A 16,002-nucleotide genomic window follows, 5' to 3' on the forward strand; every position below is an offset into this window, starting at 1 on the left:
CGTGCGCTTTTATGACGGGTGGTCTTTGCTTATTGGATGTGACAAAAGAATGACGTAACCGGGGAGGAAATGACTGACAGCTGAATGGACCAATGAACGTAACCTGAGAATAATGAAAGCAGATACGGAAGAACAGAGCGAGAGAGAGAGAGAGAGAGAGAGAGAGAGGGAAAAAAACACAGAGCAACAGAGCACAAATAACACAAATACATAACAATTAACCATTGACTTCTATAGTATTTGGTTTTTGTATTTGGATGTAGATGCTTACAGGTTTTTAGCTTTCTTCAAAATATCTTCTGTTTAACAAAAGAAAGACATTCATAAAGGGTTGGAACCACACAGGGGTGAGAAAATAGCGAGTAAATAACATTTTCTAGGGTATCCCTTTAATTAAAACATTTATACATAGCACAAGGTGGCAATAAGTAGGAAAAAACTCAACCACATAGTCATCAATAAAGGAAAGGAACAAATAAGGCGACCAAAAAAGTATGCAATTAATTTCCAATGAGTTCATGTTGTAGACACTAGCCAGGACAGAAGAACATATTTTTCCATATTTAAAATGCAAACAATTAGTATGTGGGTCTTTATATAACACATGTGTTGATAATGAAAAAAGGCTGTACAGGATTTTAGACTGGTGCTAATGCATTAGAACACATTTTAAACTTAATACTTACTACATGATTTAAAAACATTACAGATGAATACCTTAATAATGTGTCCCACGTTTATATACAGTTTTGGCAACTCATCAAGTTAATCTGCTCTCTAAATACCTTGCTAAAGAAAAAGTAAATAAGTGGATCCAATGAGACACTCAGTGCTACAAGCAGGAAGGTCACCTCTTCCAGGATGCACAATGCTTGAATTGATGTAGAGTCATTCAGTAAAGGTTTGATGAATATGCTGGGTAGTATTACTAGGTGATAGGGCACAAAGCACACACAGAAAATGACCACTAGCACTAGCATGTTTTGCTTAGATTTTCTGAATTTTTGCCTATTGAAGTCAGTCTGTGTAGACAACTGAACTTCTCTGAGCTTTTGAATAGTCTTCCAGTTAAAAAAAATCAGAGACACCAAGATAAAAATGAAGAACCCAAAGGCCACACAGTTAATAAGTATGTAGAACACTCTGAGGAGCTCATAATTAAAGGGAAATTTACCCCACACTATACCCCAGCTGGCCAGGAAATATGTGGTAATATAAACAGAAGACATGGTTAACATGAACAACCAAACTGCTATAGAAATGTAGCGGGCAGTGCGAACTGTTTGCAGAGTATGAGTCTCCAATGGCCGGGTAATCTTCAGGTACCTGTAAAGCATGTAAAAATAGATTTTACATTGCGTTTCAGTAGCGGAAACCTGAACCATCCATATATGTATTCATTTATTTATTTAATCATTATTTATTTATTTAAGTGTTTTTGAGACGTATCTCCACAGTGCAGACCCATAGGAAAACCGAATTAAAGGTATAGTTCACCCAAAAGTAAATATGTGCTCACTATTTACTCACAGTTTAAGTTTAAGAAATGACATATTCTGGAAAATGTTAAAAACCGATAACTATTGGCATCCATAGTAGGAAAAACAAGTACTATGGTAGTCAGTTGTTACAAACATTTGTCAGTATATGCTTTTTTCAAACAGGTTTGGAACAAGTGAAGGGTGAGCAATTGACGACAGGATTGGGGAAACTCTTTAAGTAAAAAAAAAAAAAAAACACATTACATCATAAAAAATATTATTTTCTTGGGGAAATGCATATATTTATCATGCTAAAAAAATTAAGAATAATGTGCAAACCTGTTCATTGCTATTAAGTCCATGAAGAAAATGCTTGCATACATGTTGATAAAAAAGGCAGTTAAACCAATGCTGCGATAAATAATGGACATTATGCCTGTAGGGTTAGCATAAAACGCGATACGAAAAGGTAAACAAAGGCAAAGGAGGAAGTCAGCTGCAACCAGGTTCTTCATGTAGACTGTGATGCTGGACTGGACTCGCTGATTGGTGCAGAAATACACCCACATTGTGATGCAGTTCAACACCAGACTGACGAGAAACACAAGTGAGTATGGAAATATGAAAACTTCAGCTGGAATTTCACAAAGAGCTTCTGTTGTTTTCGTGGTGTTTGACTTAGTGGCTACAGACTCCATCTAGATAAAAAGAGAAAAAAAATACATTTAGTTTTTTACCAGGTTAAATAAGAAAAAAAAAAAGGAAGAAAAAATATCAAACGTTAATGGGCGTCTAAGGCAGGGATCAAACCCAAGTTATTGGTGTGAAGTAGAATTCTGCGGAGGACTGATTTTTTTATTTCACTCACCTAACTTTTTCCCACTGTTTATATAATCTATGTTCACCTGCTGTATGTTTAGAATAGTTTTTCTCACTTCCCAACGGTTCCCAGTAAATTGACATTTCATTTTTACATTAAAATTGTCATATCTGCTATATTCAAAGAGAGGGATACAAGCCATCATGTAGTGTACAAAAATTGTATTTCTTATTTTTAGTTGAGTCGCCTCCCAGCAAAAAGGTCGCTGGTTCGAGCTTCGACTGGGTCAGTTGGTGTTTATGTGTGGAGTTTGCATGTTCTCCCTGTGTTCGCAAGGGGTTTCCTCCGGGTGCTCCGCTTTCCCCCACAGTCCAAAGACATGCGGTACAGGTGAATCGGGTAAGCTAAAATTTTCCATAGTGTATGAGTGTGAATGTATGTGGATGTTTCCCAGAGATGGGTTGTGGCTGGAAGGGCATCTGCTGCGTAAAAACGTGCGGGATAAGTTGGCGGTTCATTCCGCTGTGGCGACCCTGGATTAATAAAGGGACTAAGTCGAAAAGAGAATGAATTAACAAATTTTTAGTTGAACGTCCCTTAAGGACAGCACAGGGTTCTAAAGGGGTGGCAGAACACATAAATATCCTGCTCTGTCACTCATCAACAACCTCTCTGTTCTTTCTGAGGGCCATTATGGACATGCTGCTGGAAGTTGTAACTGGAAGCTGTAGGAATGCAGACCACTAGTAATGGTGTCTGAGACTGGACTCTGGATGTTAGGGCCTACTCACACCATGCTATCCGAACCGTGCCCAGGCCCGTTTCCCGGATCGTTTGAGAAGTGTGAGTGCTCCGGTTCACTTTGCCGGCCCTGGCACGGTTGGAAGAGGTGTGCCAGAGCGCGGTTCACTTAGGATTTGGCACGGTACGCTTGTAGTGTGAGTGCAAAACGCGCCTGAGGCCGAAACTGAAAGCGAGACGTGACTTTTAAGGGACTGTTTCATAGATTTGTTAATCATTCTTACTGTTCAATGAGCACATACTGTCGTAGATTATTAAAGACGCAGACACCTCACTGCACGACAGCTGCACCTTCAGCAAACCTCCTAATTCCTGTAGCACGAGGACTTCATGATTGTTTATGACCGTCAAAAGTGGCTGAACTGTTCGGTGAAATATTTGACTGCGTGTCACCGCATCCCAAACCACTAAAACAATATAACTAAAGAAATCTCCACTAAGCTGAGCGAGAGCGCTTACTGAACAGCGCATCATCGGTGATGTAAGCGCGCCCAGGCCCGAATGTAATGTGAGTTCGTGCCGTCGAGAGTAGATAGGAGAGGGGACAAGCGTGCTTTGGCCAGGTTCTAGGCAACTGTACATAGTGTGAGTACGCCCTTTAAGGCTACATTCACACTGCAAGGCTTAGTGCTCAAATCTGATTTTTTCTCAGATCTGATTATTTTGCGTGGCTGTTCACACTGCTCTTATAAATGTGGCCAATATCACATTTGCTGTGTGAACAGATCATGGTCCTAAACTGACCCGCATGCGCAAAAGTGCATTATGAAGAGCACAAAATGTCTAATTATGCACACGTGATACTGTATGAAGTAAGCACGTTGTCAGATCATGCTTATATGATAATTACCCTTTTCACAGACAACCGTGGTGTATTTCATGATTTGTAAATGATTGTTCTGCTATTACTAATGTGTATTTCGGCATTTGAGATCTAAAATAAGTCTCCTGTGAAAAAAAAAGGTAACACTTTAGAATAACTATCCGTTATAACTAGTTAATAGTCCATTAATAAACTGTTAGTTAATGGGTTATAAATGACTTGTTAAATGAAAGTTAATAGTTTGTTAATTATCTATAACTGTTCCTTATAGATAGCCAACAGATAACTTATAATCTGTTAGTTAACAAGTTATAAATGACTTGTTAACTGTATTTTAATGATTTATAAATTTAACTAATAAATTAGTAAAAGATCATGAACAAGCTGTTAGTAAATTACTTACTAAAGACTTGTTAAGTATCAGTTAATACTTTATATACGTTATTGGTACGTTATTCTAAAGTTGCAGCTATTCTTCATTTATTAACTGTTAGTAAATCAGGAATAGTTGCAACTTTCGAATAACGTCCCAATAACATACATAAGCTAATACCTAACACTTAGCTTATATATTAACTCACACTTTACAGATCAGTTGTTCATAGTTTGTTAACCTACATATACCGGTGAAACTTTGTGGAACAGCAAATGGATGGAACAAGTTCAAGCTACAGAAATTTGATGTGATATTTAAAGTATAACTTTTTTGTACCTTAACCTTGTTCCACTCATAAGCTTTTGTGTGCTGTATTTTACCAAAGAAACTCCACAGATGAAATGTTAAACATTGTGAGTCATAACATGGCAGAACAGCAGTATACAAATATACAGAATACAAACCAATGAGGTTTGGGCACTTTTTTTTCTCTACAAAGTTGTACAAAGTTTCACTGGTGTTATTAGATGGTAAAGAAACTATGAACAACTGATCTGAGTTTGAGTTAATATATTAGTTAAGTGTTAGTTATTGGCTTTGGTGTGTTATTGGGACGTTATTCTAAAGTTGCAACTATTCCTCATTTACTAACAGTTAATAAATGAAGAATAACTGCAACTAGAATAACGTCCCAATAACGTATACAAATTATTAACTGATACTTAACAAGTCTTTAGTAAGTAATTTACTAACAGTTTGTTTATGATCTATTACTGATTTATTAGGTATAGTTATAAATCATTAAAATACAGTTAACAAGTCATTTATAACTTGTTAACTAACAGCTTGTAAGTTATTTATTGGCTATCTATAAGGCACAGTTATAAATAATTAACAAACTTCTAACTTTTGTTTAACAAGTCATTTATAACTCATTTACTAACAGTTTATTAATGGACTATTAACTAGTTATAACAGATAGTTATTCTAAAGTGTTACCAAAAAGGAAAAAAAAACACTGATCATTTGTGATTTATGACAACCGCGGCACGTGGCGCTCTGACCACCGGCGGTGTAGTGAACTCATCAAGAGTTTATGAGCAGCCGCAGACTGAACTGTGAAGGCGGAGTTGGTTTATCTTCGTTTGCGGCGAAGTAAAATTTAATTTTACTTCGTTATAAACAGCAGACACATGCAGAAGGGGGGGGTTGGGTGCTCGAGCACCTGCCCTTTTTTCTCTCGGAGAGAAAGTTTGCATTTGCATTCAGATCTCCCATCCGCAACAGCGATGATGCTTTTCGGCTTCGCAATCAACCCGTGCCTTAATCGTTAACCAGATTAGTAACCAAGCACCAGTTATGCCTTCAAATTCTTTTTCAACATGAACAACCAACTCTGTGGTATACAGTAATCACCCTGTGTGCCATTCTACTGTGCTGATGAGGGGTAGATGATGTCTGCAGCACAGAATGATGACGCATGTCATTCAAAGATTACCTAAAAGTCACATGAAATCCGACATAACCATTCACACTGTGCTCGCATTGCAGAACATCAGATCTGTGTCTGATTTAAGACCACATATGAAAGTGGCACAGATCTGACCTGAAAAGATCAGATTACATGCGGTTTGGGCTGTTCACACTGACATCACACTGAGTCACATGAGGGGTAAAAAATCAGATTCGTGCCACATTTACCTGCAGTGTGAACGTAGCCTTAGAGACCAGGCATCTGAGGTGCTTTTTCAGTAGTGATGGGAAGTTTGGACCATTTTACTTTGAGTCTCGTTCATCAAGAAGAACAAATCTTTTTTTTGAGTTATTTTGTAAAAATTTGCCAAAACAACATTAAATGTTACAAGTTGCTTCCAATGTCATCAACAACTAGCCCAAAACGTTGATCACACTACAAACAAGTCATAACTAGAATGCTGTAGGAATGATAAACTAATCACTAATTGTTTACCTGGGTCTTTTGTCTATGATTAACTCACTGTATCAGACAAGTCAAATTCAAATTTGAGTCGTTCGTTCATGTGACACTTACAGTACCATAAAAGCTTAACCAATGCACATAGTCCGAGCCAGAAAGACCCATGATTAGTTCAATTTTTGATTTGTTAGTTCATCATGTGACAGCATGTAAAGAGATGATTTAAAACTGAGGACTCCAGAAGTAAAAATATTCTGGCTCTGCCTGCATATGATTGGCTGCATATGATAATGAACGACTCAAACCCGATAGAAGACTTGAAAGAGGAACCAATCTTCTCCTCCACCTGCACATACAGTTGAAGTCAGAATTATTAGCTCCCCTTTTAAAGTTTTTTTTTTTTATATATATTTTCCAAATGATGTTTAACAGAGCAAGGAAATTTTCACAGTATATCTGATAATATTTTTTCTTCTGGAGAAAGTCTTATTTGTTTTTTTACGGCTAGAAAAAAAAGCAGTTTTAAATTTTTTCAAAATTATTTTTGGTCAAAATTATTAGCCTCTTTAACCTATATATTTTTCAATAGTCTACAGATCAAACCATCATTATACAATAACTTGCCTAATTACCCTAACCTGCCTAGTTAACCTAATTAACCAAGTTAAGCCTTTAAATGTCACTCTAAGCTGTATAGAAGTGTCTTGAAAAATATCTAGTCAAGTATTATTTACTGTCCTCATGGGAAAGATAAAATAAATCAGTTATTAGAAATATGTTAATAAAACTATTATATTTAGAAATGTGCTGAAAAAAATCTTCTCTCCATTAAACAGAAATTGGGGGAAAATAAACAGGGGGGCTAATAATATGATGTGTAAAATATTGTGTCCGTTGTGTCTCGTCTTCCTTCTTTTTTGTCCTCGGCTGATCACATGCCAGCAAATTTGACCATCATTTACTAACTTACTAAGTTTATATATTTACACACACACATATATATATATATATATATATATATATATATATATATATATATATATATATATATATATATATATACATATATATATATATATATATATATATATATATATATATATATATATATATATATATATATATATCCAAGACATTTAATATTTTGGTCTTTATTTACATGTACAATGTGCCAGTTTTTCAATAAAAAAAAAACGTTACAAATTTCCTTCTCTTCGTGACACAACTTAGTTTCACAAAATCTGACAATCGCATATCAGCATCTAAATGCTGCAGTAAGCTGGTTTATCAAATTTCACTTACTTTAAAGCCTTTCGATTCAGCTGTTTGTTGAGCTTTCGTGTCCTCACACAAAGACAAAACAGACTAATGCAATAGCGAATGCATTGTGTAATATTTGAATTTCAGCTGTGCTAATTTGGATGTAAGGTATTATTCAAACGACTGGCTTTAAGTTATGCATATAAATGGTTTCTATTTTGAGGACGTTTTGTATAGGTTATATACTGAGTATTAATACACTTTAACAGCAGTGTTTATTTTATTTATAATTGATAGATTTGTTTCTTGGAAATTACTTCTAATAAGCAAAGGGAGACTACAACAAATAAAACAAGAAAACATTGAATTACATGTGCATTTATCTACAGGTTGTGTGCTCTTGTAACCATTATCCTTTATCAGCATACAGTCATTTAACATTAAACTGGCAGACACAGGTAGATTTTATTTTTACTGTTTTTTGTCCAAAGGTTGCTGGTTTGAGTCTTGGCTGGGTCAGTTGGCATTTCTGTGTGGAGTTTGCATGTAATCCCCGTGTTCGTATGGTGAGAAAGGAGAAAGGGAGAACCCGCTTAACGCTCCTTTGTCCTTTTTTCACTTCCCCTGCACACTTCAGCACAGACCGGGCTCATAATGCCACCCTTCCCACACCAGTTTCTACAGCATGCCCCCCATTTACCCTCTCCACAGCCATGCCCCTCCTCACGCCGCATAATGATCTCGCCATGATACCTCTCCCTTTCTATACCTCTACAAGAAACCAAGTTCTCCTAGAGGTTTTGGCGATTGGCTCCAGAGGTGGACCCTCATCCAACACCTGTCCCTCACTATTTAGAAATGATATTGCCATGAACCACCTTCAATATCACCTCCATGATACCTCCATATCCCTCATTTTACAAGCAGTTGCCCCCAGAACCCTTCAGTCATATCTTACTGCATGTTGTTCATTCAAACCCTGTCACTCCCTTTACAAAACAGATTTTTCCCTCCTTTCCATCCCCTCATTCATTTCTCACCTATACGTCTCAAAAACATACAAGCCAATTCAATCAGAAGCTACCACAGGGGACTTCAAATTTTCCTTATAAGTTGATCCACAGGTCCACCTCAGACTTCATTTCTCATTCATTTCCCAAACCACCCCCCTTATCAAAGTTATCCAAAACCCCACCCCTCCACCCCCAACCCTAGGCAACCCCTTACTCTACATATACTGCCCGAATACAGAAGCCTGCCCACCCCATCTCTGATTCCTGCAGGAGTCTGTTTCTAACGTTCTCCGGTTTACTCCCACAGTCCAAAAAACACGCAACCAACGAAATTGAACGTACCAAACTAATACCATAGGCAAGCTATTAGCAAGCCATACATCTCTACTTAGCCATCCATGTATCTGTCATTAGCCAGAAATAACTCAGGGGAGTTCATCGAGATTGCCTGAGCTCAAACTCCCCTCTCGCCCTGCTAACGTGAGGGAGTCCAGGGCTCGAGGATCTCATAAGCTCAGGGCTCTCTCGCAGGACAGCGTGCCAAACAAGCTTTACAATCAATCATCAGCTAAGCGTGAACTCTTAAAATGTTTTTTTTTATTTCATCTTTCTATTTTATTTCATCTTTCTATGTCCAGACCATCTTTTTGTATCTGAACTTGAGTACTCTGTCATTGCCTAACCTAACGGTTTCTACACAAAGTTTTATAAATGTCATATCTTTCAAGTTTATTTTTGCCATGCTTTGTATTGTTTACTTCTGACTAGTTAATACAATTGCTCTTGGGTTGATCTCAGCTCACCGTCCACCTAGTTTCTGCTTAGAATTTTTTTCCAGACTTGCCCACTGCAAATGCATTTTTCAGGAGCAGGGACATCTGGAGGTCTGTATGGGATTTTTTTTTTCTATCCTGGTACCATATGGCTTTATTCTGGTTCCACCTGTGGAGAAGTTTTACTTTGTGTTCACCTGCTATCAACATAAAAAGATTTCCTTCCCAACCTGGCTGATCCCCAGAAACATATTTCTCATTTTCAGAATATCAACATTTTAATTACTTCTAGAATGACAAAGAAATTGAAAATAACAAATACACAATGTTGGTATAATCATTTTATTTGTTTTGTCTAATCAAGACAGAACTCATTTAACAAAGTTTACTGCCAACACAGTAGAAACATGAAGTAGACAATGATTTTTTTTTATTATTATCTAAAGTACAGATAAATAAAAACTGAATATATTTACAAAACTACAAATTTTGTAAATATATTTACAAAACTACAAATGTCCATACAAGAACAGAAGCCCATTCCCTGATAGTTTCAGGACTATTTCCTCTACATCTGTTGACAAAGGTTAGATGCAGTTTGCATATGATGAAAAGAACTTTGTCTCGCTAGGTTGCTTAGGGCATTAAACTGTGGGAACATCAAAGCTGATCATTGTATACTGAGTAAATAAAATGTGTAGGGTCCTCTAACCACCAGGGGGCAACATTGTCATCTAATATTATACAGTACAATGACAAGACATGTTTAGAAGAATTGAGCTTTATCTTTATTTCAGCTTCCAGTGATTGTAAGAATGTCTCTGTCACCCTTATGTAAACCTCCAAATTAATAAATTCATGTAACAATAGCTTCTGAAGAGGGAAAATGGACATGTTAGAGATTTTTGTGTGTGGATGATGTACTTGTACAGTTCTTAAGAGGTTAGTTCTCCAAAAAAACTGCGTGAGATTATTTATTCTGTTGAACACTTACTCGCTCAATCACTATCCTTTGGCATAGTCCCTGAATTATCAGGGGTCACCACAGAAGAAAAAAACACCAATTACTCTGCAACCCAGCTTTGGGCAACACCCACAAACTCATTTACACACATATTCATGAACTACAGCCAATATATTCCAATTCACCTCTAACACAGGTCTTTGAACCGTGGTGTAAACTGAAGCACCTGGAGGAAACCATTGTAACCACAAGAACATCCACAGAGAACTACCTCCTGGCCCAGCCAAACTCGAACCACAGACCATCTGGCTGGGAGGCGACTAACCACTGAGCATTTGTTTCGAATCACATAAAGGTTGGTACATTTTTTCCTCTTTGGGTAAACTATCCCTTTAAGGCACAGGTGTCAAACAAAGTTTCTTGAGAGCCGCCGCTCTGCACACTTTAGTTCCAACTCTAATTAAACATACCTGATCAAACTAGTTGAGTGCTTTATTCTTGTTTGATACCTACAGATATGTGTGCATGTGGCCCTCCAGGAACCACCCCTGCTTTAAGGGGTATCAAGGTGGCTCAGTGGTTAGCACTGGTCTCACAGTTGCTAACTTTAAAATTAAGGAGCACCACAAGTGTAACAAATCCATGCAAATGTCCAATAATAAAAATATTTCAAGAGTTCACACTTAGCTGATGATTAATTATAAAAGCTTGTTTGGCATGCTGTGCCGGGAGAGAGCCCTGAGCTCATGAGATCCTCGAGCCCAGGGCTCCCTCCCGTTGCAAGGCGGGAAGGGAGTTTGAGCGCAGGTAGATCTCGAGAACTCCCCTGCTGTAGCAAGTGAATGCTCTTAAAATTAATTACTAACTAGAAGCGTGTCTATGTTGACAATTTGGATTGTTCAATTGATTTAATTGCATGTTTTTAGGCGGTGGGAGGAAACCGGGGAACCCGGGGGAAACCCACGTGAGCACGGGGAGAAGTGCAAACTCCACACAGAAATGTCTGCTAGTTTTGGTAAAGCCAGGAACCAGAGACATTCTTGCTGTGAGGCGACAGTGCTACGCACTGGGCCACCGTGTCACCCGTCTAAGAAGGAGGAGTAGGGGAGGAAGGGGGGACTCTTCAAAACGAAGATAGCAATGGAATGAACCCCAGGGTATTTATGGTAGTTTAGGAGTCATCTGATTGGTCGTAGTGAATTAGATAATGCGGGTCAGCTGCTAGCAATCATAAGCACGTGATCCTCTTGAAATTTGTTTATACATAAACTTCACTTAAATGATATCGCTTCATATTTTGCTCCTCCCTGGTAAATCTTATTTATCTGTCGGTAAAATGCTGTGTTCACACCAGACGCGGGACGCGCATCAAACCCCGCTTCATTCACGCATTAAATCCGCTTCATTCGCGCGTCAAATTCACTTCAGAACAGACGCGGATTTGTGTGTTGGGCAGGGCTTCTGTCTGCCCGGTGACTGTAGCTTCATTGCTAAAAAGGCTAACAGGGATTTTATGAAGAAAATAAGAGTGTTTATGTACTTTATGACAGCTGAAAAACAGCGTCGATACGTTTAGGACCGTGTCTGAGTCCACTACATGCTTTCAAAGGTGCATCCAGCTCTGTGAGCTCATAAACTCCTCCAGAAACTGAACCTAGATCACGGAGGCTTTCAATGGTGCTTCTGACTGAGCCAAGCCCAGTTTGATGACTTGTTGTCGGTGTCGCCTGGAGGATTTCCCCCAGGACACCATCAACAGGTTCTACGTCACAATCACGCCCCCACAAGAGCAAGCTTCTGATTGGTTTATGCGGCGGGAATGCCCGCTGAAGTTCAGATTTTCGAACTCGAGAGATTTGCGCGAAACGCTCGTTAAGTGCGTCAAACGCGCAAAACGCTCAATTCACCTAGCTCGTATCGTGCTATTCGCACCACGCCATTCGCGTTATTCGCTCTGCGCGGATCGCGCCGCAGGATGTCAACATGTAAATCACTCGCGATTGACGCGTGTTCCGCGTCTGGTGTGACACAACATAAGAGAACAGCCCTTGAAATAGACTATAAATAAGCCTTTATTCAAGTTGGTCAAGTATAAAATGAAATGAGCATAAATTTACATGGAAGTGTCTTAAAGAGCTGCAATAATGCACTGAAACCTATAGAATACTGTGGCAAAGTAAATGTTCATATTTAAAGATATGGGGTGGAAGAATGTGATTTAATCCAGAAATACTTGTTAGTTGTGAAACCCACTTTATATCTCTATCAGGCAGTGTAGATCATTCAGTTTGAACAGTGCAGTTAACGAGTTCCCACTTATATGAAGAGGTTAAAGAATAAGCTTGGTTGGCGTGTTGTCTAAGATGAAGGCTTCATGCTCAGAATATTTGGCCCAAGTCCAGTATGGCTGCCTAACTTACCACAGCTAAAATCTACCCACATTTGGCGGGTAAGTGGGTGTCAATGTCAAGCCATAGTCAACACTCATTTATTCAATCCTGTAATGAAGTGCGATCGTAACAGAGACAAAGAAGTGGTAATGCTTGGGAACTCGTCCGAAAACAATCTCCTCTCAACATTACAGACACATACCTAAATAATATGTCCCTTATTTATGGACAGTTTTGACAACTAATTAAGTTAACCTTGTCTCTAAATGCCTTGCAAAAGAAAAAGTAAATAAGTGGATCCAATGAGACATTCAGTGCTGCAAGCAGGGCTGTCACCTCTTTTAGGATGTGCAATGCTTGAATTGATGTACAGTCATTCAGTAAGTGTCTGATGAATATGTAGGGTAGTCTTACTAGGTGATAGGGCACAAAGCACACGCAGAAAATGACCACTAGCACTAGCATGTTTTGCTTAGATTTTCTGAATTTTTGCCTGTTGAATTCAGCCTGTGTAGACAACTGAACTTCCCTGAGCTTTTGAAGAGTCTTCCAGTATAAAAAAATCAGAGAGACCAGAATAAAAATGAAAATGACAAAGCTTGCAGAATGGACAGAGGTGTATGCCGCACTGATCTGGGAACTGTCCTGGAAATCACAGATAAACACCTCAGGCTTTGTTTTAGACCAGGAGGTGCTGAGATAGAGGATCACATAAATAGATGATATAGCTAACAAGACGAACCAAATAGCTCCAGAAATGTAGCGGGCAGTACGAACTGTCTGCAGAGTATGAGTCTCCAATGGCCGGACAATCTTCAGGTACCTAGAAACGACATGTAATTCCATTTAAATTCAGTTTCAGGAACAGAACCCTGATCCATATGTGGCTTACTATTAATACAAATAAATAAACATATATTGTATTTAAAGATGAATTTTTCAGAAACCAGTTCTTTTCAAAAGCATCTCTTTAGGAATTCATCTCCATAGGAGTCTACAGGAATAAAGTATTTGCCATCTTTTCACACTTGCAAGTAAATGGAGCTCAACTTCAGCTGCCAGATAATTTTGAGCCAATTTGATTAATTGCTAAAATTGCCGTTTGACAAATGACTATTTTGCAGTAGGAACTTTGTATCATAAAGTAAGTAATAGTCACTTTTAAGAGTATATATATATATATATATATATATATATATATATATATATATATATATATATATATATATATATATATATACTCTTGTCTTGCAAAGAAATTAAGTAATGACAAGAATGAGGTGCATACCTGTTTATTGCTATGAATTCCATGAAGAGAATGCTTGCATACATGTTGATGTAAAAGGCTGTTGCTCCAAAGCTGCAGTAAATATTAAACATCATTATTGTAGAGTCGGCATAGGATGCAATCCGCAAAAGTAAGGAAAGGCAAAGGAAGAAGTCAGCTGCAATGAGGTTATTCATGTAGACTGTGATGCTGGACTGGACACGCTGATCTGAGCAGAAATGCACGGCCAATGGAAAGCAGTTCAGAACCAGACTGACGAGAAACACAAGCGAGTATGCAAATATGAAAACTTCATTTGCTGGGACTTCACAAAGAGCTTCTGTTGTGTTCGTCATGTTTGGGTTAAGGGTATAACTTGTGGTTGTGGTAGCTGCAGACACTTGAAACCCCATCTACATAAAAATAACAACAACAAAAAAAAAAACTTATTTAAACACTTAAACAGTAAACTCAACCAAAGCTCACTTACAAAATGTAGATTTTTCTTTCATGTCAGACAAACCTGAAATGGTAAAGAGTGTTTCAGGCAGGGACTACACTCTGGTTATTGGTGTGAGGAAACTGAATGATGTCTGAGACTGCCCTCTGATTGCTAGAGACCAGGCATCTGAGGCCTTACACTAAAATGTTTTAGTTTGTAAACGCATAAGTTTTACTACGGTTACACCATCCGTCCACAGTACGCCGGAGTTTTCGAGCGCCGAAAACGGAGCGTTTTGGAAATGCTGGAGAGGCCGTTTAGACATTTGAAAGACATCTGAAAACGGAGGCGGGCTGCTGAGATTCGCTACCTGATTGGGGCTTTTGTGTCATTGCGTATCCTTCCCTTATTCGTCAAGCCTCTATCACATGACCATAACACATGGCTTTAACGCTACCGGAAGACAGTACTGTAAACAACAACATGGACACAGAAATGGGAGCGTTGTTTGCCGTATTACCTTTTTTAATCGCCATTGTGCAGTTATTCATTTGTTATGTTTAGTAACAACTCGACCTCATCGTTTGTCCACAAAAATACCTCTTTAGCTTTCTTTGCTATTGCGTTTAATGTTCAACCGGTGTTTGTTAACTAACAATAACCAAATGCCGAGCGAGACACATGCTTCCTGTTTATACTAGAACGCGCATGCCCAGAGTGCGCGAATGGTCACGTGATGTACGTTTTTGGTGGCGTAGTGTGGACAGAGATATGTTCAGAAATACTAGTTGAAACGCTAGTGTAGACGCGGATCGTTTTTGATCTAAAAAGCCGTTTTAAAACTAAAACGCACTAGAGTAAACGGGGCCTGAGAAACTTTTCAGTCAACTGGTTGTCCCTCACCATCTGACTCAGCAGCCAAATTTGCCAGCCAAATAGAAAGTTCACCATGACTTTATATAGTGACTTCATATATGACTTTATATTTACTTTTAGGATAGTAAGACAATGTACAAGAGGGATCATTCGTAAGAATAATATTTCTCCACTTATATATACCTTTGAATTCACCAGCATGGATTATGCTGCACTTTGAGCTAGACTTTATTGTACGGATGAAAGGGATGATAAGGGAACAGTGGGATGAAGGGAAAGGGAAGTAAGAGGATAAACAGTGAACAGGTAGGTAGGTTGATCGGGTGTTCTACAATGATGATCAGAGACTCGGAGTGGGGGTACTGTCACTGTAATATTTTGGTAGAGTAATTGCCAATTCAACCTAGGAGGCAAGAGAGGGTTATGGGATTGTTAAAGGGAAGCAAGGAAATAAAAGGAGGGAGGGTGGGTTCGAGAGAATGAGAAGAACAGTGCTGGAGAGCTGGTCTGCCTTAAATACGTTTTTAGGGAGTAGGTGATTGGTTAAGGTGTGGTTGAGAAGAATCTTAGCAGACAGAAGTCAGATGTGACACCTGTGCTGGCCACAAGGATAGTGTGAGAGGTAAAAGAAGAATCCAAGAATCACCACCAAGGCTATCCTGATTGATCTGGACTCCGCTGGTGGCAACATTTCAAGGCAGACAGTCCAATGGACACTGCACACCAAAGAGTTCCACGGACCCTGACCAAAGAGGACACCACTTCTCCAGAGAAGGCAGC

The 16,002-nt window shown here is 38.6% G+C and overlaps 2 protein-coding genes across 2 annotated transcripts; both read right to left on the bottom strand.

Moving 5' to 3' along the window:
- Positions 1–257: 257 nt before the first annotated feature.
- On the bottom strand, positions 258–7,598 carry LOC141378005 (P2Y purinoceptor 14-like). Its single transcript, XM_073924371.1, has 3 exons — positions 7,540–7,598; positions 1,821–2,179; positions 258–1,326 (listed from the first exon to the last, which is right to left on the bottom strand). Exons 2-3 carry the CDS (start codon positions 2,177–2,179, stop codon positions 738–740), a joined length of 948 nt encoding a protein of 315 aa, XP_073780472.1. The 5' UTR covers positions 7,540–7,598; the 3' UTR covers positions 258–737.
- A 2,005-nt stretch (positions 7,599–9,603) lies between these two features.
- On the bottom strand, positions 9,604–14,312 carry si:dkey-83h2.2. The gene is made up of 2 exons (XM_009291430.5): positions 13,926–14,312; positions 9,604–13,460 (listed from the first exon to the last, which is right to left on the bottom strand). The coding sequence occupies exons 1-2, from the start codon at positions 14,258–14,260 to the stop codon at positions 12,860–12,862; spliced, it is 936 nt and encodes a 311-aa protein (XP_009289705.1). The 5' UTR covers positions 14,261–14,312; the 3' UTR covers positions 9,604–12,859.
- Between the last annotated feature and the right edge of the window lie 1,690 nt (positions 14,313–16,002).

This window comes from Danio rerio, chromosome 15 (genome assembly GCF_049306965.1).
Source record: "Danio rerio strain Tuebingen ecotype United States chromosome 15, GRCz12tu, whole genome shotgun sequence".
Taxonomy (NCBI): domain Eukaryota; kingdom Metazoa; phylum Chordata; class Actinopteri; order Cypriniformes; family Danionidae; genus Danio; species Danio rerio.

What these genes read in the sequence shown, in the direction of transcription:
- LOC141378005 (XM_073924371.1), bottom strand. Translation starts at nt 2,179, where the DNA reads ATGGAGTCTGTAGCCACTAAGTCAAACACCACGAAAACAACAGAAGCT. An exon ending in GACTTAATAGCAATGAACAG is followed by an intron (nt 1,327 to 1,820) that starts GTTTGCACATTA and finishes CATGCTTTACAG; the next exon opens with GTACCTGAAGATTACCCGGC.
- si:dkey-83h2.2 (XM_009291430.5), bottom strand. Translation starts at nt 14,260, where the DNA reads ATGACGAACACAACAGAAGCTCTTTGTGAAGTCCCAGCAAATGAAGTT. An exon ending in GAATTCATAGCAATAAACAG is followed by an intron (nt 13,461 to 13,925) that starts GTATGCACCTCA and finishes TGTCGTTTCTAG; the next exon opens with GTACCTGAAGATTGTCCGGC.